The sequence below is a fragment of the Acanthisitta chloris genome, unplaced genomic scaffold (assembly GCF_000695815.1).
Source record: "Acanthisitta chloris isolate BGI_N310 unplaced genomic scaffold, ASM69581v1 scaffold6703, whole genome shotgun sequence".
In the NCBI taxonomy this organism is placed as follows: Eukaryota; Metazoa; Chordata; class Aves; order Passeriformes; family Acanthisittidae; genus Acanthisitta; species Acanthisitta chloris.
The window spans coordinates 13752-36711 of NW_008664252.1; the positions used below are offsets into that span (position 1 = coordinate 13752).

The following is a 22960-nucleotide window of genomic DNA, read 5'->3' on the forward strand; positions in this document are numbered from 1 at the left end:
TTTCATTAATAGCCAAGGAACAAGCCAGGGGCTAAGGATATTTGGATCTCTTAGGAATTCCTTTTAGCTGAACTGTTGTTTTTGGTTTTTTCCTTTCTCTCAGTTGCAAATCAGGAATGTATTTCTGTTGAGAGTCAAAGTATTTCTATTAAGTGTCTACATACTCGGTTCAGTCATACTGGTGTCTGTGAAGAGTAAGCACACACTTAAATAATCTGTTGAAATGGCAGCCTGAATAAGAATGAATGTTCGCGTATGTGATTATTGTTTAACAGCACTTGACATAGTTTATTTTTCATTAGACTGTCTGATACATATTTAACATATTTAATAAGAAAAATAAAATATTTAATTAAAATTTATTTTTAAAGTGTTGTGGTACTGGTTGTCTCTGTATAATAAATGGTTCTTGAAACAGTGTAGTTTATTATTTTTGTAGTTTACACTAGTGCCTTTAACTAGCCCCTCTAACTTTTGCAGCTGTTGTACTAGTTGCAGGCTGATGTCACTTTGAAAGGTACTTCAGGAAATGCACAACCATCTTCTAGGCTGCTCTGCCAGGTGTTTTTTCTTTATTGATTTTTGGGTATATAATTACATGTTTTCTTTTTAAGCTGTAATACGTATTTTCAACTTGAGTGTTCAGTTCACTGATACCAACATAGGCTGCTGGATCTAATATACCAAATGATGGCCTATTTTGAATACGTTAGCCTTTTTTTGTGAAAAAAACCTCACAGTGTTTCTTTACTGGATGTGTTTGGTGTATTTTATATATGTATACCTTCAGGTGTAATGAATCAAGCCTGTAATAGAGTATTTTGAAACATTTATGACCTTTGGTTTAACTCTGGGAATTTTGGTAAATGTTTGATATGCTATTATCCTGTTGTGTTTTATTGGAAAAATGTGCTCAGAGACGTTACTCCTGCAGGGTTATAAATGCTGCTTTTTGCTTTTTCCAGTGGTCACTGTAGTATGAGATCAATCTTTTTGTAGTATATCATCAATATAGTACAGCAACCAACACCAAATTCAAGATTCGTCATCATAGTGACCAAAAGTGTTCTGTGATGGAGTACCACATAAATGAAGACTGTTAGTCATGGCACTACGTCTATTCATTTTTTAATGATCTTGCTCTTACAGCTTCTGCTACATTTGAAGACTTTCAAATCCGGCCCCATGCTCTGTTTGTTCATTCATATCGAGCTCCAGCTTTTTGTGACCATTGTGGAGAGATGCTGTGGGGGCTGGTGCGTCAGGGACTCAAATGTGAAGGTAAGTTGCAGCAAGATGTGATTTTTCAGTCTCAAGAAGAGATTTGTCCATTCTGCTTCTGAGTATTGTCACTGATGATGCTTTTAAAAAGAACTGATCCTTTTGACTGCTCTGAGGCCAGCTAGATATGGTGCTGTAACCTGAAGTGCAAAATCTTGGTCTTACATGTATTTTTAAGAAAAGGCTGTGTTTTACACTACTACCATTTTGAGTCTGAGCCTATGTCTCCTTCCATATCATATTATTTCAGATTATTTAACTGAAATTACTGTATGTCCATATAAGGTTATAATAGCTGTGTTTTCTCATTTTGTCACAACTATTTGACTTCTAGCAGACTGTATCCAATAGAATATACCATTTGCACTGAAAAGCTTCCTTACCTCCCAAATGCTGATCACAGAAATATCTTGTGCTTTGAGACCACAGATTTTGAAAAATCAGAGAAGAAACACTGGTTGTGGATACAAGTATTTGGAGTTGCTGTCATTATCTCTTAATAATTTTTTTTAGAATATAGGAAGAGAGTAGTGGAAAAAAGTTTAATCAATAATAAGGGTAGTGCTTTTGAATTCTTGTTTTTTTGAAAAAGCCCAGTTTTTTTCTATTGCTTTTTCCACTAATAAGCCATAATCAGATGGTTTTCAATTTCTGTTTTCAGGGTGTGGTCTAAACTACCATAAGAGATGTGCATTTAAAATCCCGAACAACTGCAGTGGTGTACGGAAAAGACGCCTATCAAATGTGTCCTTAACAGGACTCAGCACCGTTCGTACAGTTTCTGCAGAACCCTCGCCCAGCATGCCGGATGAAGCCCTTCTGGTATGGGATTCCCTAGCTGTGTAGGCCATGGGAGTTGCTCATAAGAATCAATGACATTTAGTGCTGTAGAATCTGGTTTTGCCTGTTACAGACTACACAGGAGGGTGGTATGTAAATTATAAAGCATTGTTATGAGAAAAGGCATCTTGACGTAAAAGGGAGGTCACCAGCTTCAGGTATGTGGGTTTAAGGTATGTGCCACTTCTGATACTCTCAGGAGTCTCCTCCTTTGTCAAGAATTAGGTTATTTTGAAGGTCTAAAATGCAACCCATGCTAATATGAGTAGTTGCATCTTGGAGGATGTCTTCTCTGGAACTAGAAGCTGAATTTCTTCTATATCAGACCAATATATCCCTTGATTTATTATATAGGAAGGATTTGTCTCCTTAGAATGCTGTGACCCAAACATACTGTTATGGTCAAGGCTATAGCTAAGTAGTTGGAGCCTGCATATTTATCATATTTCTGAGTGTTTAGAAGAAAGTAGGAGAAATCCCTATCAGATCCTTGAACAGATCTTTGTGGTGAATGTATCTCTATGTCTGAGTATATATATGTGTAGAGTATATATAGATGTACAATACGCACACAGGCACATGTTAATATGTGGTATACTTGTATATGCAGTAATATATTAGTTTTCCATTGTGAAAACAACCTTTCTGAGGACAAAATGTTGACTGGAGTAAATGACAATGATACGTATTTTATATCTGCGGCATGTTTGTTCTTTTTAACTCGCATGGTCAAAATACACTTGAATAGTTAAGATTTAACACTGTGTGTAAATGAATCCACTCCTAAGTGAAAGTTTTGAAAACCTTAAGGTTTAAAAGAGAGGAAAGAATTTATAAGTACACACAACAATTATAATGTTTTCCTCTCAGTTAGAATATTAAACTTATTAAACTTGACATACTAAAAGGACACTATTGCAAATTATGTAGACCTGGTGTTACATGCAGTATCATCTACGAACCATAATTATGTACTTATGCTACTGATTATCATTAGTCTAAAGCTACTTGGAAATTAAGGTTAACATCATGAATCTGTATTTTTAATTGAAAAGCTGCATAAATGAGTAAGGTGCTTAAGTTCTTCACACTGCAGCAATAAATGTTTACAGATTAATCATATTTCTCAGCAGGTTGTTTCAGAAATTACTCTGACCAAGACAGAAAATTTTGAGGAAGGCTGGCCCTAATCCTGATTTTCTTCTGAAATTTTGGTTAAAACTTGTATTAGTGAGCATCCTGGTATGCTCTGTGTAAATGTGCACTGCACTGTACAGTTACAATGTGGCAAAGATTTTCGATTTTAAAACATTTTTAATTATATGACTGTGTTGTTTGCTGATGCAGGCTTATATGAAATACCTGTTTTGCAAAGTTACCTGTTGAAAATATGAAAATTGCCTATGAAGAAATACAGTTAGTTTCATCTATACTTCAGGCTGTATTTCTCTAAGGACTTGTAGTCCTTGGTGTGCCCGTGTTGATGATTCAGAACATCACATGTGCACACATGCATGCACTAAGAAAATATATTTACAGTAGATAATGTTCATGAAATCGTGGTATCATTTACCAGATTTTCAGAAATGCTCTCATATATGGCTTCTCTGTGTCTTTTGTTCTGCTTTTTATAAGTGTGCATAAGCATTGTCAGTTCTCACGTATCAGATCTGTCCTTTGGACTCCATTCTTCTGCAGCACTTGTAAGATAAGTTTTATGACAGTTTATATGGTGGTGCCAATCAAAGCATGCACTTTGGAATGTCTTTCATTTTTCTACAGTCTGTGTGAATGTATTGAAAAATACTGTCTTTGCTCACAAAATTGTGTAATTCAGTATTAATATTGCTGTGTCACAAAAATACAACCTCTGTTTAGGAGCACTGAATTCAGTACAATATCTGTCAATTCTTTAAATAGGTGTAAAATAAATTTATTTTGCTCCTAATTACCAGTAGGTAATTAAGTGTAGGAGTAGGTGAGAGAGAAGTAATTCCTGGAGATCTTTGATAGATGTCGTTATTAAATGGAGTTATGATTCCAGAATATTTTTGTTGATGTTGTGTGAACCTAAAAGGAGTTAACTTTAGCTCACAGTGTTGAATCTAGCATGTAAGTCTACCTTCTCGAAAAATGACACTTATAAAGTGAATACGTTATGGCCTGACTTATGAAATTGTGGCATGTGGAAAATCTCTGAGACAGGATAATGTGGAATTCTGCAAAGGGTAGTTGTATTGTAATTATCCCTGCATAGAGAACCACTACACACAGAAACAGTTTCAAGTATAGGTATAAATGTTTCATTAGCCAATAAAGCATTTCATTTGAGCTGCAAAGTGAATGGGGACTATATTTGGACACAGCTTTAAAAATCTACCTCCAAAGAATAAAACCTGGACAATATCTATTTTTGATTCTTAACTTAGTAGTGTAGAAACTCATCAACAGAAATGCTGAAAATGACAGTAGAACCAGGAGGATACAATGTAATCCAGATTTTTGCATGTCATAGCTCAAATGCAATTCTTTTGCATTCTATTCTGCATAGACAGTACAATATGATCCCACATTCATGCTTACTTCTAAAGTAATAGTTTTCTCTGTCTTTTTCTCCCCCTTATTTATTTGTGCTTTATTTTCTTCTTTCCAACTTCCTGTCTCAGTCTCCTGTCAGCCCTGGCTATGAGGTATGTACTGAATTTACTCCCTATCATACTATCAGCAACATTCTCTTTTATGATTATCAGTATGAATGTGAAGAAATGCAGGAATTAAATCCAGTTAGTATATTATAATCTTCAGAACTCAAGAGCATTTGTTTTTTTCTTAGAGTATATCCAGTGCATAACTCTGAAGTCCAGATTCCAAAGTGAAGGTCTTAATTTTTATACTAAACAGTAGAATTAGCAAACATTAAAATGTTACAGTAAAAAAGTGACTTTTTAGTTTCTTAGGCATGATAGAGGTCGTTGTTAGACTGAAGCTTTATTTTATACTGGTAAATATGGGAAGAAACTTAACTTTCTTTAACTTGGGAATTTGGTGGAGTAAATTAGAAAATAAACATTGTATTCTTAAGCTGAACAAACCTGACCATTGAGTGCTCACCAGCAATAAGCTACTAATACCATACTACCATTGTGGTAGCTCTTTTTTCAGATTATGGTTGCATTAAAAAAACCCAAACCAGTCTAGGATTCTGTATTTCTGTAGAAATAAACATGAACAGTGTACAAATAAGTTACAGGTCTACATAAAAAGAGTATCAAATCTAAATAGGAAAATATTATAATTTTTTTTAGTAGATGCTTCATGTCAAATTTCAGGATTGATTTTCTAAAGAGGTTTGTGTCATGCTAAAAGTTTCAAAAGTTTTTGAAACTAAGAAATGTTGGCATCTTTCCCTTGCAGCATGTATTTGAGATGCAGCCAGAGACGAGCAGGCTTTGCAAATGTTTTCCATTTTAGAAATACTACGTAGTTAATCTGAGAAATATTTTGTTTAGCTTAAATGAAGATTTTCGTGGCAAAATACCAATCTCTTTGAAGGAAATAACTTTATTTCATGGAATGGTTTGGGTTGGAAGAGACCTAAAAGATCATCTAGTTCCAACTCCCCTGCCCTGGTCAGGGTCACCTTCCACTAAACCAGTTTGCTCAAAGCCCCATTGAACATGTCTAGGAATGAGATTTTATATCTTCCTAAAACACATAAATTCTTATTGTAGTATGTCCTAGAATTACAGCTCCACAGAATAGGCAGACAACAATACAAACAGTCATATATAAAACAGAAGGTTTGTAATATTTAAGATAATTTTATTCTAAGTATGTGCTGTCTGAAAAAAGATGAATCCACTCATGAAGGTGGCAGTAAATCAAGGTAGTAATGAAAAGAAACAGGTATTTGGAGGAAAACAAAAATCCTGTTTCCTTTGTGAAAAGGAAATATGTTAACTAGCTATGTTTTTCGTTCAAAGTTTTATTCGTTCTTCTGGAAGGAATGAATGTTCATATAGTAAGGTCATTTTATAGAAAAATTGGAAGTGATTTCTCAGAAAAAGTCTAGCTGAGCTTTGCATTTTAAAATAGGAATGCTGTGTCTCATGGGGCATAGATAAGTGGAATATTTCATGTCATCTTTGCTTTTTGATGAAGAATCAGGAATTATAATTATTTTTTGCTAAATTATTTTGAATTTAAATAGTTTCAGTTAAAAAGACTATTTATGTATCACTGACAGAATACAAAGCACCAGGTGTTGCCTGCCTCTGTAGATTTGTTATAAGCAGAGCTAGCTTGAGGCTTTTTAGCTATATATAGAAGAGTGATTCTGCAGAAGTAGGACAGTAGACTCTCTGGAAGGGAATTGTCTTGAGTTGTAGGAGGCCACTTCCTCTTTCTTCCCTTGCACCCAGCACTTGATACAAATGCCCATTTGTCTTACCCCACTGAAATAAGGAGCCCTCGTTTCCAGTGACTCAGAAATACCAACTCTAGGAAGCCTTTGTTTTCCACACTCCTACAGAAGACACATGTCCTTTTCCCAGATCCAGTCCCTACAGAGCCTCATATGCCTCCCCAGCTCACTGAACTGAAGAAAAGGAACCCTTGAGGGAAGGGTTAAAGAAGAGCTGGGGTGCTGCAGCTGAGAGCATCTTCGTGCCTTCAGCTACTTGTAATTAGTAGAAGTCCTTTTCTAATGACTAAAATAGAGTTCATTAGACCGAAGATTCTCAGAGGCAAAATTAATATTTTCTCTTGAAGACACTGGAGTTAACTGTGAATTAATACCACTCATAGTTATATTTTATTCTTGTCACCCTCAAGTTATCCTTCCACGCTCCAGTGATGTACACTGCACATTCCTCTCTGTCTTAATGAGAACTTATTTTCTGTGTGCTCATATGTTTAATAAACCCCCCTATCCTGTTCTGCATAGTGCTTCTGGAATTTGCTCCAAAATCTAGACTTTATTTAAAAATAATACAAGTGTAGAGTAGAGACTGTGAATTAAACCAATCCTAAGTAATGCTCACATTGATTTACTGTCAGATCCACCAGGTGAAGTTTTCTGACTTTTTTACTATTATTTAAAATAGAAAAGCATACTAAAGGTCAAAAATAACTCAACAAAAAGTATTTTAAATGTAATTCCCTTTTTTCTTAAAGCATTATATGTCTATGCTATTCAAAGTCCAACTGAACCCTGAATTATATCATTTTAGGATACAGAAAATAAATTTGGAATGGCTTTCCTTACACACTGCTGTGCCATAAAATAACAGTAGTCCTAGTATGATCTGCCGTGCACTAAATGCTGTACGACTGAATTTCTTGTGACTAATTCAAACTACCTTGGTGCTTTTCTGGCCTATTTGCCCTAGTTTGATTGTTTCAGAGGTTTGTTGCAGCTAGACATAAGAGATGATCAAGTCAATAATTTCAATTTACAAGATGCATATTTAGGAAAGCATTAAATATTGCACCTAATATTTTCTAAATATCAACATGGGAAAGGAGAGAGGTTCAGGTTTATTTTGTCCTCAGGTAATTGTCACTTATTCTTAAATCACCTGTTTTGTTTTTAGGAAGGACATAGAATGATAATAATTGTCAGCTGGTGACCCTTCATCTAAGTCACCATGGCTTAAACTGGCGATTTGTAGATGCTCTGTGTTTGTAACAGTAGGAATTCTTTAGGACTGTGTGTTACATCTAGTCAAACATACACTCAAAGCTAAGTTCTTGTAGTTTTAAGTACTAGCAAAAGAGTTTGCACATATTGAATTACCAAAAATTGGCAAACGCTGCAGCACACAGTTTCCTATAGGATCTCTGAGACATTATTCCTGTTCATTCTGGGTCTTGTGAATGGGCACAAGATTCCAAAGTGTTATTTGTGTTTTGAGGAGTAGAGGCAATCCATGTAACCTTTTATCTACGTTTACATGGCCCAGACATACTCAGTGGTGCTTTCCCTTCTAATATATAATCTTGATTTTCTGTATTGGTAACATTCTACTGCCCTCAAACTTACCTTTTAGACAAGCCTGACCAAGCAGGTTTATCTAGACCTCCTCTGTGCAGTGCCAAACTTTTTTCAAACTTGTGTCTGTGATTAAGCCCAAAGATCTGTTGATTATCCCTGATTTGTTAAGGATGATACGTAGACAGTGTCAGATGGGACACATTTATACAGACATTGGGGGGGAGGGGGCAGGGAGAAAAAAGGCAGTATTCATATATGATAGGATGAATCAGAATTGTGTAATGATTCCCTGAAGAGTTTTGTATTTAATTATAATTTAGCTATGATATCTTTGTACCATCATGTGTGCCTTTTTTTTTCCCTTTCTTATTAGCTCTGTGCAGTAGGCACAACAAAGCTGCTGAGTCTGACTTCTGATGTGGGCATTCTAATAGTGCAAGATACTCACATGAAAATAATTTATTAATTACTATACTTAAATTATGAAGTACATGATAGAAGATGAAACTAAACCTAATATTTTTGAAGGAACTCATGTCTGTGAGATGCTGGAAAAAACTTTGTGCAATAAAAGCCCTGCTGTGCCTGCTGTCACGAGCAAATCCTTTGTCAAGAAAGGGCTTTTGTTTTGGGAATTCCCTGATTCTAAGAAGTCAGCATAGTCACACAATGACTGCTGAAACCCAGTAATCTTCTCTTGCTACTTTCCAAAATAAGGCAGGTTACAGACAGAGCATTCAAACCACTGTCTGCTGGTATTGATGTCTGAGTGGAAGAATGGTGTACATAATTTCCATCTGTGGATAGTTTAATATTAACAGCCTGTTCTGAAGTCAGTTCTTTGATGTGTTTACACATGTGAAAGTGAAATGTTTTTCAGACCATTGCTATCTAACTGTGGTGCTTGTAGGATTAAATCATACACTTGACTTAAAGAGAAGAGTGCAAGAAGCCTGGAAAGACAACACAGTTGATTGCAGTCTGAGTGTGGTATTTCAGTATATTTAACTGGAGATTTGTTTCCTTGAATTCACTTAATTGCAGTCACATAGTTTAATTTGTAAAAGAAAGTCAACATTTGCATTGCATTAAAAACATAGTTCCTGTGGTTACATAGATATCTAGCACCTCATTTGACAGTAGCTTCCTGTGAAGAAATTGTGTATGAACATATTAAGGCTTTATCCTCTGCCTTTAATAGGAAGGAAATGTATGTTTCAACAAGTCTGCTTCGACACTGAAAATGAAACTTCATGCAAACAGTTACTGCTGTTTGTTAAAATACAGATCACTTTTCTCAGTTATCCAAGTAAATAAAAGACTCTAGCTCATGATAGTTTGTTCTTTTGTTACAGCAAACATTTCAAAATTGTAGGAACATCTGTTTTATTTTTGATTGAATATCTCAGTGTAAAGCACAGGAATAATGTCACAAAACGTTTTAGATATTCAGCCTGCAGAAGGTTAGCACTTCTTCGTGAACAGTTTTGAAAAATTATATGTTTAGCAGAGTATAGGTTGTGTAGCTAGTTCTCTGCTGAGTGAAGGTTACTGAGTTGAATGTGTTTCCACAAGTGTGGTTGTCAAAATGGAAGGAGTTACTTTCTGACTCTTATAGAACATGAAGCTCTTTGGTAAAGTTTTGTCAGAATCCCTGGGACATTTTTAGTCAGACTTGTCAAAACCTTTTAAAACAAGTCAGGCAAACAGCAGTCTCCTTTATGTTTTAGGCTTGCCCCTGTAGCTGGATTGCAGAGCTGGTCTTTGTCTTTGTTCCCAAGAGGCCAACTCTGTTTCCAAGCATCAGCTTTTATTGCTTCCCATTAGTTCCTTCAGCATCTCCCTAAAGTTTCACTGATTTCTGTGCCTGGTAGGACTAGATGTGATACTAGAAGACAGTCAGACTCACCCAAGTAACAAGACCAGCTGAATCCAGTGACAGGAAATCACTATTTATTTGAGTTTCTTAATTGTATTTTGCAATGAGTTTGGATGAGGTAGAAAAGACAGGAAAGATTAGCTAAACTATTTTTTGATTTTATACTTCTAGCTAACGTAGATAAATTATTGTGTCCTCTAATTGCTTTTAAGAAAATGCACCAGAACTCACATGGGTAACTTCAGTATAATTAAAAAATTTGAAAAAAATTGAACAAGAAGGAGGGGCAGGGCATCAGCTAAATAAGTCATGAGGAATGCCCCATGATGAGGAAAAGCTTGGCACCTCTCCCTACTTGGAATTAAAAAAACAAAACTTTTTTTCAAAATAAGAGTTAGCAAAGTGGGTTCTAGTAGATATTCTCATAGTCTAAGGCAGAATTAAATTAAAGTATCTGGATTTGATCAGTGTCACTGGCTTGGCTGGACAGTTAAGTATCTGCACATGTTTCTTGGTGCCACTTGGAAAATCATACTCTGAACTGTTTAACTATAGATTTCCTTGCTGGGATGATTGTTTTAAAGGACTGTTTATTATTTTATGCTGGCTGTTGGTTTCCATGGTGTAATCGGGTTAAGCAATCATTTCCTGGGAAGTTTCCAAACTTGCTGAGTCAGTAGTCTGGCTGACTACCAGGAAAAACCCATTTATCTTTCTAACAAACCAGGCACACCAGCCAAAGAATAAGGTGCTTTGTGAAAGAGATTCCTGCTTTTGCAGTGAAAATAGGATAACTCCTGGTTTCCTTTGCTTTTAGGAGCTTTAAATTGTGGCATCTGTCTGATGCTGGGAGTGCTGGAAATTAAAGTTGAGGGACCTTGACAGGAGTTTTGGAAGATATTTGGAAGAAAAAGCTCATCTGACAAGAAGGAGGAGGTACTCCTCCTAATCAGTCAGGCGTCAGAGGGGTGTGAAAGACGCTCTGGCTGCTGCTGCCTTGAGTTTTTCTGTCGCCAGCTTCCTTTCTTCCTGCTACCTCTGAGCAGGAGCCGAGGGGCACATTACGTCTGGTTGGAAGAGGGGAGGGAGTAGAGTCAGTCATATCAGGTTTGGGCATGTAGGAGCAAGACCAGATCCATGAATGATGATGTTTTTTCTAGCATGGGAGAAGGTGAAACTCAGCTTTACCTCTTGACCTGAAGGCACTGTAAATTAAGAATTGCTGGTGCATTACATGGTGTGCTACACTGCTGGTGCTTGTGGAATGGCAAAGAAAAGCTGAAATAATTTTTCTGTAAACTGGACTGAAAACAGAAAAAGCTGCCAGATATTGCCTATAAAGAATGAGTTAGAATGACTTTGGGCTTACCAGTGAAGGTGGTGAAATTATGTTCATTTATTATTGAGCTTGTTATTGTTAACATAAATATAAGCAGTGGTTTGAATATTAAAATCACATAAAAATTAGTGGGGACCAATCTTAAAGACTTAGATTCTACAATAGGTTTTGCAATGTTTTATCTTTCATTTAGTATTCATTACTGCTTGAGCTGTAGCAAACACTTAAAAATTACTAGCAAAAACTTAGTTAATTGCCTGTTCTCTAAGATGACTCAGCAGCCATGTGAAATGACACTTGAAGTAAATCGTTCAGAAACTGTGTGTTGACCAATATAAATTTTGAGAAGAACAAAGGCTTTATCAATGGCATGTCAGTATTTGATTAGTGTTGAGGGTATGATGAGTGACTGCTCAGTTACCTCAGGAAGGATTGACTCAGTGTAAAGCATCTAGAATTCTTATTTGTCCAACCTGACATTTTCTCAGAAGCATGTGCTAGCACATTAACACTGAAACACATGCCAACAAACTAAAAAAAACCAAAAAATGTAGCAAATAATTTGTCCCACACTTTATAATGTACCATACCTGAGATTTGATCAGACATCTAGGCAGCATATTTCCATCGTCACAAGGAAAGCTGCAGGGAAGACTGTCAGTCTTAATATGCCCAAGATTAGTTTCAGTACATTTCAGCAACACTACTGAAGTCTGTAAAACCTGCAGGGCATTTGGTGAGGAAAACTGGGCCAGCCCAGCTTTCTAAAATCCTTTAAGCATGAAATCACCTAGATATAAGTAATTTGGACTTTGCTTTTAGCAGGATTCAGTTGCCAAAATAATTATTGATTTGCAAGAATTTGTAAAATGAAGGCAAAGAGTGACCACAGAAAACAGGTCTAATTTAGATGCTGTTAGTCAGGATTCTAAGGGAGATCATAGCTTTAGGAGATATTTGCATCACTTCAGAAAAGATTAAGATTGTCAGGAAGTAGTTTTGGTGATAAGAATGCTAAACCGAAATACTAGTTTGTTCCAGTGACGTAATGAAAGCAAGCAATAGAACTCTTTCCTCTTAGAAAATCTTACTATCAGTTAAAGTACATCTTAAGAGACTAGTGTCACTGCATGTGAGAAGTCCAGCAAATGTCCATATTCAAGAAAAAGATAACAAAGTGTTGTGACTAATGCCTTGCAGGTAGTGATTAGAATTAAGGCAAACTGTTAAAGAATTAATTTATTCAAAAAGAAAATGCTTACATGAAAATGTAATATGTAAAACTGTTCTTGTGAGCACCGAAGAGCTAACTCAGAGCTAGGTATGTCACCATAGGCTGAGGCTGTAACTTGTCATGCTAAGACTATGAAGTAGCAGCAGTCTGGGCCAAAACTGTTCCTATTCTACACAAGTGTAAGACTGAGAGGACTGCATCACTATTTCTTGCTCCTCTTATGAGCTTTGCCCTGTCCACAAATACTGAGGGTTGTAGTTTCCACGTGACTTGCACAAGCCAAGCAATGCAGTTTGTGCAGTATATGTGGTTTCATTCTTCTGTCCTTATGGGCCTTTGCCCGCCCTTTTACAGTCCTGTTAATGTTGACTTCATGAGACTTAATGCAATCTGCCTTGGAAATATTAGGTGAACTTTATTGCTATCTAACAAATATTAAATAAATTAAATCTTAAATTGAGACTAGTTTGTTGTTTGGGGTTTTTTTTGTATGCATAAGTTCTTTGCTGAGCATGAAGATTAAACCTCAGGAGGTAAATATATAATATCAGAGCATGTACACATACAATTTCCACTATTATTTGTGGTAAAGAAAAGACAGATTTTTTTTTTATACTTGTTTCAGTCTAGTTGGCTCATTTCAGACTTGGCTCATACAGTATACTTTGCTTATTTTTCCCTTGATTTGAAAGGACTGCATTTATACAATGGATCTATATGCTTCTTTGGAAAGACAGTTCTACAGTATAACCAAAAGAATTTATCTTCAGAGCAAGAAATCTATCTGAATGTCATAAGGAAAAATTCTCTTTTTCTCATGGCAAATAGTCTGTGAAGGCAAAGCCTGAAACTCCTTAGGTTCTTCTGCCATCAAAATTAGTTTTAAATTCCTCTTTCCTCCAAGATTCTCAGATAGAAGCATACAAAATGTATTTTTATGTTTTGGTGATCAGGAAGTAATAATCAATAAGCCTTCTCAGATGGAGAATTTTCTATAACATTATTTTTTTGAAACTAAACTGGTTTTCAAGTTAGGTCTATATGAAGTTTCAGCTACTACAGTTTTTTGAACAGTAGAGGCTTACGGTGAATGACTTGTTTCCTGGTCTTCAATTATCAGCTTATTTGCAGATGATGGTGAGAAGATGCTGATTTTTAAATGATCAAGCTGCATCTTGTCACTTTCTTTTCCTCCTTTCCATGTTAGTTGTGGGTGTAGTTTGGTTGTTTCTGAATGGCAAGTATTAGGAGAAAAGTCTTCTGAGTCAGTTGTTTTCTGAGGTAATTACCATATGTATATATAAATTAATTTAGTAGAGAAAATAAGGTAAGTCATTTCTTTCAGGAATTCTTCGGATTCCGTATCTCAGTCTGTGTTTCACTTCATACATATTTATATATATACATGTATTTAAGTGCCTATTGTGATCTGTTGTGCATAATCTAAATGTGGTAAGGTTGGCAATAGCAAAAATTATAAATAAAGGGGATAGAAAATACTAATCTGTTTTCTGTCAGAACCTGCATGCACATAGAATAAGGTAATCATTTTCTTAATGTTTATATAAAAAATGCAGCCCTTCAAAGTTACCTTTGACGTAAAACAGAAGACAAGAGAAGTAAAAATGGTTTGTGTTTTTATCAGAATACAAAATGCTTTTCTCAGAAATTTTTGGTGAATATTTTCATTTTGATGTAAAAAAATATTTTTTTAAATCAAAAAACTGCTGTCACAATGTGAAATGTATTATAGTAGTGTTGTCGAAGCTGTTGTTCAGTACCATCCACATTTTTCTAAAGCAGTCTGAGAGGGGTATAATGCATGTTCTGTTAGAGTTTAAAGGCACTTACATGACTTTTTGTGGCATACGACTTAGGGTTCTTGAAGTGAGTGAACGTATAACTATTAGATTCTTTTTTATATGAATACAAATCTTCTTTTTATGTACTTCACAGCAAAAGACACCATCAGAAACATTCACTGGGCGAGAGAAGAGGTCAAATTCACAGTCTTACATTGGACGACCTATTCAGCTAGACAAGATCTTACTATCCAAGGTTAAAGTGCCTCACACTTTTGTCATCCACTCCTACACACGGCCAACAGTTTGCCAGTACTGTAAGAAGCTTCTCAAAGGTCTTTTTAGACAGGGTTTGCAGTGTAAAGGTAAGTAAATATCCTTTAGGAACATAAAAACTAAGCATAATAAAATTAGTAAATTAATGTTTGAGTAGTTACTGTGTAGCCTTACTCATGATTTCCTCACTAAACTGTCTAGGTGTAGGCACATGTACAACTACATTGGATTAAGATGGAGTCAAAATTACAGTAATTGCTGTTCTGCAGTAGCTGTCTGCACGGCTGTGTGTTCTTACCCTTTGGCATATCTGCAGTAGCTCACATTTCTCAGTCAAGTGTAAATTATCTTGTATTTGGCATTAGGTGAGCTTGTGCTCACAGGCAGTTACAGCAGAATAGTTGACACAAAGGACCGTATTCTTACCTTCATTGTTTTCAATCTATGAAGTATTATGCGTGAATTGAAGCATATGCCTCAGTCCCAGCAGTTCAGGGTTTTGGGGGAGTTGTAATGGAAATAAAATAAGATTGGCTTAAATGAGAATTTAAACCCACATTTTCTCAGTGTGACTGACATGCTCCTAAGTCTCCTGGTGTTGTACCTTAGCAGGTGCTGAAGTGAGTCAGGCCCTTTGGATCTTAGCCTAGATTGCTGGCTCACCTTAGGCAACTAGAGTGCCTGGACATTCAAAGCATTGTGCCTGCTGTTGTGTTAGATAGTGTTGGCTAACATATCCTTGAAATCACCTTCCTTCTATTAAAATAAACAATAGCTATCGTAAAATTAAATGGTATACTTCGTGTTGCTTCTTTGAACCCTGCAAAAATTAAAGTTGCGTTCATTTAACTTAAGGTGTAATTCTGTTGCGATTTAACTAAACCAAAATCTCTGTGAAGAGATGCACTGTTTCAGTGCATTTTGAATAGCATAAGCAAATATTAACCTTATTTTAAAAAATAAAATTACCTGTCATTTGGTACTGCTGTACCTCAGTTGGTTTATGGATCATTCATCAAGTTAAATAATTACAAGGCTCTGGACAACCTTAGTATATTTCTTCCTTCCTGACTCTTTGCTTTTCCAGGTGTGTCAATAAGTTACAGCTCTTAGTTTAAGTAAAATGCGTTCATAAGCCAAAAGAAAACATTTAACGTCACATCTAATGAAGTGCTGCTTAGACATGTGAAAAAAGTAAAGGTACAATGAAATAAAAATGTCTGGAAAATAAGGTAGGTATTGAAGAAACCCTCCATTGCAAGCTGTTGAGAAGTTGTTTTGAGAAGTAAAGCACAAATATTTTCTCACTTAGAACTGTTGGCTAGGGTTCTTCCATTTCAGTTTTCAGACAGCAGTATTTGATGTCTAGTCAGTCTCTTAAGTTGCAGCAGATACACTGCACCCTATCTGCTTCTTTCACTGGAAAAGCAGCTCTAGCTTTGCAGCCAAGCACTTGGGTCTCCCCATCACTCCTTTAGAAGAGTTGAGCCTGTGCTTCGGCTGCAGTAGTGCCTCCACCCAGCTACTCTAGGAAATGCTTTTGTTTCCCCTTAGGGAAACATGCTTCTAGTATCTTCACCCTGTCCCTTCCACTGGCATGCAGCATGTACACACTCTCTGGACATGTAACTTTGCATTAATGAAATTATAGGGCTTGATATCTATAGTCTGGATAGCAGGAAAGAGTATAATTGTGTCACAGAAAAGGAAAATAATTTTACTGTGGTTTTTTTTTGTTTGTTTAACAGACTGTAGGTTCAACTGTCACAAACGCTGTGCTCCTAAAGTGCCAAATAACTGCCTGGGGGAAGTTGCCATTAATGGAGGTAAGTTGCCTTCACAATTGTTCCTGTCATGTTTAAACCGTCAGTTAAATAAAAGGGAAATGTAAAACTGACATGTACAAACACACATTTTTCTGTTACTTGGGAGCGGCCTTTCCGCTGTAATATTTCTGTTGTATGTTGAAGATGATGTGTGGGAGGAAAGTTGCAAGTGGCTCATACACCATGAGCTGGAATATGTCTTCCAGACATGTGGCACTGGCAGACAGGCTCAGCTGTGCCACAGAGGTGGTATCAGCAGCAAAATGGCCAGGTAGGTGATCATGGCCTGTTGAATGCAGAATGTTGGCAGAAAGCAAAAAGCCACGTGTGAGAAGTTGGCACTCACCTGTCAGATAGAAGTAAAAAATTGCCTCTTAGTCTGAGGGGAAAAAAAGTGTTTGTTTTAGTATAATCTTCCTGAGAAGGAAAAGCATACCTAGAAGAGCTAGGAATGCCCTCCAGGAGAAAATTCCACCGCTTGCTGTTGACGTAAAACTCATTGCATCGGTTGCCAGAAATAAAGGCTTGGCTGTCTGCTGATTTTCCCATGCATGTGCTGTCGGTTTTGTGTTAAGTATAGGGGTGTATGGGTAGGCTTAACAGACGGTACTTGAGGAAAAAAGGGTGGTTGTAGATGAGTTGTTGATTGCCTTGAAAACGTCACTTATCTATGTGATACGGGAATGAGAAGTGTGGTGAAGAGTTCAGCTTCTAATGCATACTACTGTGTTAAGTTGTCAGCCTAAACTGCTTTTGAGTTTAATAAAGTATTACCTTATTGAGGCATCCTTTTTCAAATTTTAAATCAGTGATCTGCTTTATTGAAGACATATCAATAATTAGGAATATTAACTAATATTTTTCATAGTATTTCTCATTGTATCACTACAGAGTTTTTCCGTTTCATGGCACAATTGCTACAGATACTGAGTATCTGACTTGGAAGTGTGATAAGGTGCATGAAGGAAGGTTGATGTTGCACTCCTACTACATGTCCTCTCTGATGCACTTCACACCGGACTTTTTTTTTTTTTTTTAAAATCTTTACACTTTTTATACCTCACTTAACTATTCAACATCCCACAACACAACTGTTTCTTCAGGAGTGCAAGTAATGCTATTTATCCAAGTTTGTGGCTTGGTTTTCAAATCCAAGAACTAAACTTACACCATGATATGTTAATTCCATTGATCACAATGTAAAGTTTTTCCTGAGATTTGCAATCAGATAAAGTAACTAAATCTGCTTATAAATGATAAATTTTTTCCTGCATAGATGCAGTTTTAGAGAGGAGTGATTGATATGAAGTGCTATGAGAAGACAGGAAGGAAGGTAATCTTTGTTTCTGCACAGCTGGACTAAATTAACAAAATTTCCTTTTATTTCTGAACTGTTCCTCCAAGTTTCCTATTTCTATCTGAGGCAATTGTATTTGATCCCTCCAAAATACACTCTGTGCCCTCTCCCCACCTTTACTTCACAAGCAACATGCTGCTTTTGTTTGGACTTACCTCCTACACATCAATCTGATGCTGTGCTGTTGGGAAGTGATAGTTTGTCTGAGGAAAGCCTGTGCAAAGTCACTTGGGGTGAGAACATGTACTCCAGGCTAACTCCAAGTAGATTCCTTAAAGCTCACAGTCTTAAAATGTGTAGAATTTGGCTTTTATACACAAAATAATATCCATAGTGTGGTATCCATAGCATTATAGTAGAACTCTTAATTGTGTGCCCTAAATGACTGATATAGGGTCCTCAGGATTATCAAAGACAATTTCATCCTGTATCTCATTTCCATTTTCACAGAATTTGGTTCACATTATTTTCAAACTTAATAAATAAAATACAGTATCTGTCACTTTGTCCATCTGCTGTGTGATACATTTTCCCCAAAATAGTAAGTGAAGGAACAGCTGAAGCAGTAGAATTCTAAGTATGGTGTCATTAGTAAATGCATTATATACTAAATGTAGGGAGTTATTTTTAACTGATTGTAGGTTTATTAAAAATAGAGATTCAAAAAATGTTACAGGAATAGCAAAGAGAGAACCTTTCACGGTAAAGTGTCGTTGATGATGGAATGACTGGTTCTGCTAGAGAGGAAGTATAATGTGTCTCTTAATCACACATCAGTAACTTAGACCCAAACCTTTCAGCTATGCACTTCCAATTTCAGTGAAATGCTATCAATTCCAAATACTCTGCTATCAGCCGGTTCAATGTGCTTTTTCTTGTGGGACATTGTCTCCATTGACTGTAAAGAATCTTCCTCTGCAGAATTAGGAAAAAGTTGGTCAGAGAGATTATTTGATGAGTTTCATGTGAATTTAAACTTACTTCAAATTTCTGAAACACTTCAAACATCCCGAAAAAACTAATGCTGTTTTTACTGTCTGACTGGCCTAAGGATTGTGGCATGTTAGATCACAGCCTGTATAGGAGCAGGTTGAGTTTCAACAAAATGAGGGGGTTATTTTTTTGAGGGACCTGTGGTAGAAGTTGTTTACTTGTTTGGGGTTTTGTTAGTTTGGTTCTTCATAATATAGGTCCTTAGGTAAATAATTCTGTTTTTTTGTTCCTTTCTGTATTTCAGCTAAATCCATTCATAAGCAGCAATACAGCAAAAAGTTGTTTCATGTGTTGATCTTGCTTAGGTGTATCTAATTTTGAAACTGGAATGTTTAACATAATTTGAATATAAATTGGATGATAGTATTAATACTATGTCATAGTCAAATAAGTAAAATCCTAAGTCTTTGGTTTTGATACTTAATAAATACTTCTTTTCTAAAGGCATGGAGCATTATTTCAGTGGTGTTGATCACTGTGCCGTTTTATGCAGTCGTCACAGAAAACACGGGTGCAAAGGAACATGTACTTCACATTATAAGTAATTCTCTTGGGAGTTATTTCAGTAGTTCATCATCATATTACAAAATTTCTAGTTTTGATATTACTGCTCTTCTGCATCACTATGCAGCTGTAGCTTTCAACAGCCATCAGTCAAGTAGACAAGATTTAAGCTGGATAAAAAGTCTCCCACAAGATCTCAGAAATAAAGCTCATGAGTATATAATATTTGATAGAAATTAATGGATAGGAAATTCTGCTTTGACTTTGGCATTTTTTGATAGAAAGTTGATTTCTGAAAATATTTTGGTTTTCTGTAGTGATTTTCTAAATGACTGGTTAAAAGCCACCCTTCACCAGTACACAGAATGCTGAGTAGAGATAGATGCAGACAATAGAGTTCCAAAGAGTACCTGATTTTGAAGCTTAAAATGTGCCAGGATGTTGTCATTGGAGTATTGTATGTTTTCAGATAATAACTTAAGAAATGATATTCCAGATCTTCTTAGTCCTGGGGCTGAGTCTGATGTGGTCATGGAAGAGGGGAGTGATGACAACGACAGTGAAAGAAACAGTGGTTTTATAGATGACATGGAAGAATCTATGGCTCATGATTCAGAGATGTCAATGACAGGATGCCATAGTGACAACGGGGAAATGCAGGATGCTGATCTGGATCATGATGAGTCTAACAGGATGATCAGGTGAGCTGGGGAGCAAGTGTAAATTCCATCTTCTTTTGTATTTATTTCTAAGTCTCATGTCTAGTGTCTAAGGGGGAATCTACATGGACGCTAGTCTCAGTCTTCTTTTGTATTTATTTCTAAGTCTAGTGTCTAAGGGGGGAATCTACATGGACGCTAGTCTCACTCAGTGGAGATTGCTAGTTATATGTGGTGATTGTGAAATTGCAGTGAGATTGGTTCACTGATTATGTGCATTAGTAATTTAAGAGAAACTTGAAAATTATTGTCAAGTTGAAGAAGTAGCAACGGAATACTGAGGCACTAGTAGTTCTTACCAGAGCGATAGTAAACATACTAAACAATTTTTTTTTTTACTTATTTATTTTCCAAAGCATTTTAAAATGGTTATTTAAATGAACATTTTTTTAAATTGTGTAAGTGGCTATCTTATAATCTAGATGAATTATTTCTATTTTTAGATACCTTTAGTAGTAATTTGAAACAAAGTACAAAATAGATTAGTGGTTTGAAATGAGTATTCAGAAAGGAAAATAGTAATTGACTTGTGCAACATACCTCAGAAATGTCTGAAGAGAAGAAAGTATTATTTGCTTATTGGAACTGGCAGAATATTAGGGGAAAAGTAAGGATTGTTCATTATCAGGAAACCTAAAATGGATTAAGATAATTTCAGCTGTAATTTCCTTGGTGGAAGGGATCTATGCCTTTAAGAATTACAGAATATTTTTCTTTCACAGGTCCATTTGACCTGCAGTTTCCTCTTTTGATTACTGGGAGGCTCTTTCAGTAACATGTTCCCCTTAGTTCTCTGTTGCTGTCATATACCTGTTGCACTGATAGAAGGCAATCCATTTCAACAATATTCAGTTTTCCCTCATGCAGTGGTGAACTACTGTCATGTTCATCTGCACAGACATGGTGTATAACACCTTGCATCATTGGAATATAAGCCTGTGCTTATATCACAGAATCAGTGTCATACAACGTTTTAGATGTCCAAGTTGTATTAAATGAACAGCATTACAGGTTTTCAAAATACCCATTTATAACAAATAAAAACATTCATAATCCAGGTACATGTTTTACTTATTCAAAGGGCATCCTTGTATTTCCACTAATACTTTTCCCTAGTTATTTCTAAGGATAGTCTCCATATTTTTCAAGTAATCCGTAAAAGACAAATAAGCAGCAAACTCTTTGCCAGTACAGACATGAAGAGTTGAATAGGAACTGCAGTTCATTAGATCATTTTGAGGCAAAAAAGAGATGCTAAATCTAGGTTACATACTTAATGAAACTTTAAGACAGCACACTTTTTTCTTTTTGCTGGGAAACTGCCAATTCTTAAAATGTTTCTTATTTCCAAGATGCATTACAGTGAAGCAGGGCAGACATCCGCAGTCATAACGATTGTGGAAACTTAACATATTATTCTTTTCCTGGGGAGTTTTTGCCTTTTTTTGTTGCAGTTGTTGCACCGATAGCTTTGCTAGCAGGGCAGAATACATGAGCTCTTTGTGCTGTGTTTTCATGTACAGTCATCACCGTTAAAAGTTCTGCCAGAAATAACTAAGCATTCATGTTTATGATTGAGGCAGATTGAGTCCATCTTCCATTACACAAAATCTGCTCTAGGAATTGTTAACTCTTAACAGCAAGAAAGATGGGCTTGGTTGCTTCTGGTTACTACTGGATTTTATCTAATGGTACTATCAGGCATACTGGCACATTCCCATGCCTTCCCAGCTTACTTTGTGTCAGCTGAGTGGTGGAAAGTTGCAGCATGCATACCCCAACAGGGCAAGGTAATAGGGTTTTGCTTTAGGTCTTTGAGGGTAAAATGGGTTAGCGTAAACCTCTTTCTCTGAGAGGTTCTAGCAGCTTCTCTGCTGTGCCCAGCCCATGGTACCCACAGCTGGGCAGCTGACACGTTTTTCTACTCTGTAAACCGTCATCACTCCATTGTGTGTTTGAACCCAAGGAAGATCAAAGGACAGTAATCTGATGGGCAGCGTTTACTGGGTTATGAGAGATGCAAGATCCAAGTCCTGGTCTGAATCATACATAGCAAAGACTTGAGCTATGGTTCCCACAACCTAGCTGAGGCCTTAGTCATTTGCCCATATTCTGAGCTCATCTTTAGCAATATTTTTGGAAGAGCATTTCTAAGCCTTCAGAAAGGTCTCTGACACTCTCGTGGTGTAGCATTGCAATCTTTATTCTTGAGAATCTCAAGATACTTTGATTCTCAAGAATAAAGATTGTAATGCTACACCACGAGCAAAATAGTGTGCAGTCCAGGTCTGCTAGCAATGATAGAAATAAACGTAGATATTGTGCGAGTGTATATATATGTATTCTGATTTTAAAATGTTTTTCCTTTTTTCCAAAGTTACCTTCTTTTTAAAAATGTTCAATGATTTTTTTCTTAAGCCCTTCAACAAGCAACAATATTCCATTAATGAGAGTGGTACAGTCTGTGAAGCACACGAAAAGGAGAAGTAGCACAGTTATGAAGGAGGGTTGGATGGTTCACTATACGAGCAAGGACACGCTGGTAAGAAATATTAAGGAAGACCTGTCTTACTGTACATACTAGATGATAGTACAGAATCAAAAGCTAAGAATACTTTGATAATTTGCAGTCGTGTATGGCATTTTTTGCAGTTTTTGTGATTCGTAAAGTCCTGACTCTTGTCATAACTGAGGACTGGCACTGCTTGCAAGAAACAGGCAACACTTAAAACACACAAAACCATCTGAATATTTCTGCTGTATTATCATAGGCAGCCATATGTAAAGATTCTGAAGGAAGTAAAACAATCTTAACACATTAGGGGTTCTGTAAAGTAGCTTTAACTTCCAACTGCAGTCTCCCAGATACATTACTGCTGGTTGGATCGAGACTTTTGTAAAATAGATTTAGCATA

The 22960-nt window shown here is 36.3% G+C and overlaps 1 protein-coding gene across 1 annotated transcript in view; it reads left to right on the forward strand.

The window, feature by feature from the left end:
* Positions 1 to 1139: 1139 nt before the first annotated feature.
* Positions 1140 to 22960, forward strand: part of PRKD1 (protein kinase D1) — a 44264-nt gene continuing 22443 nt past the window's right edge. The window contains exons 1-7 of the mRNA XM_009071269.1: positions 1140 to 1281; positions 1943 to 2103; positions 4788 to 4811; positions 14525 to 14735; positions 16395 to 16472; positions 19823 to 20027; positions 22464 to 22587. Of these exons, the coding sequence (XP_009069517.1) occupies positions 1242 to 1281; positions 1943 to 2103; positions 4788 to 4811; positions 14525 to 14735; positions 16395 to 16472; positions 19823 to 20027; positions 22464 to 22587 (843 nt within the window). The 5' untranslated portion in view covers positions 1140 to 1241. The remainder of the gene's footprint in view (positions 1282 to 1942; positions 2104 to 4787; positions 4812 to 14524; positions 14736 to 16394; positions 16473 to 19822; positions 20028 to 22463; positions 22588 to 22960) is intronic.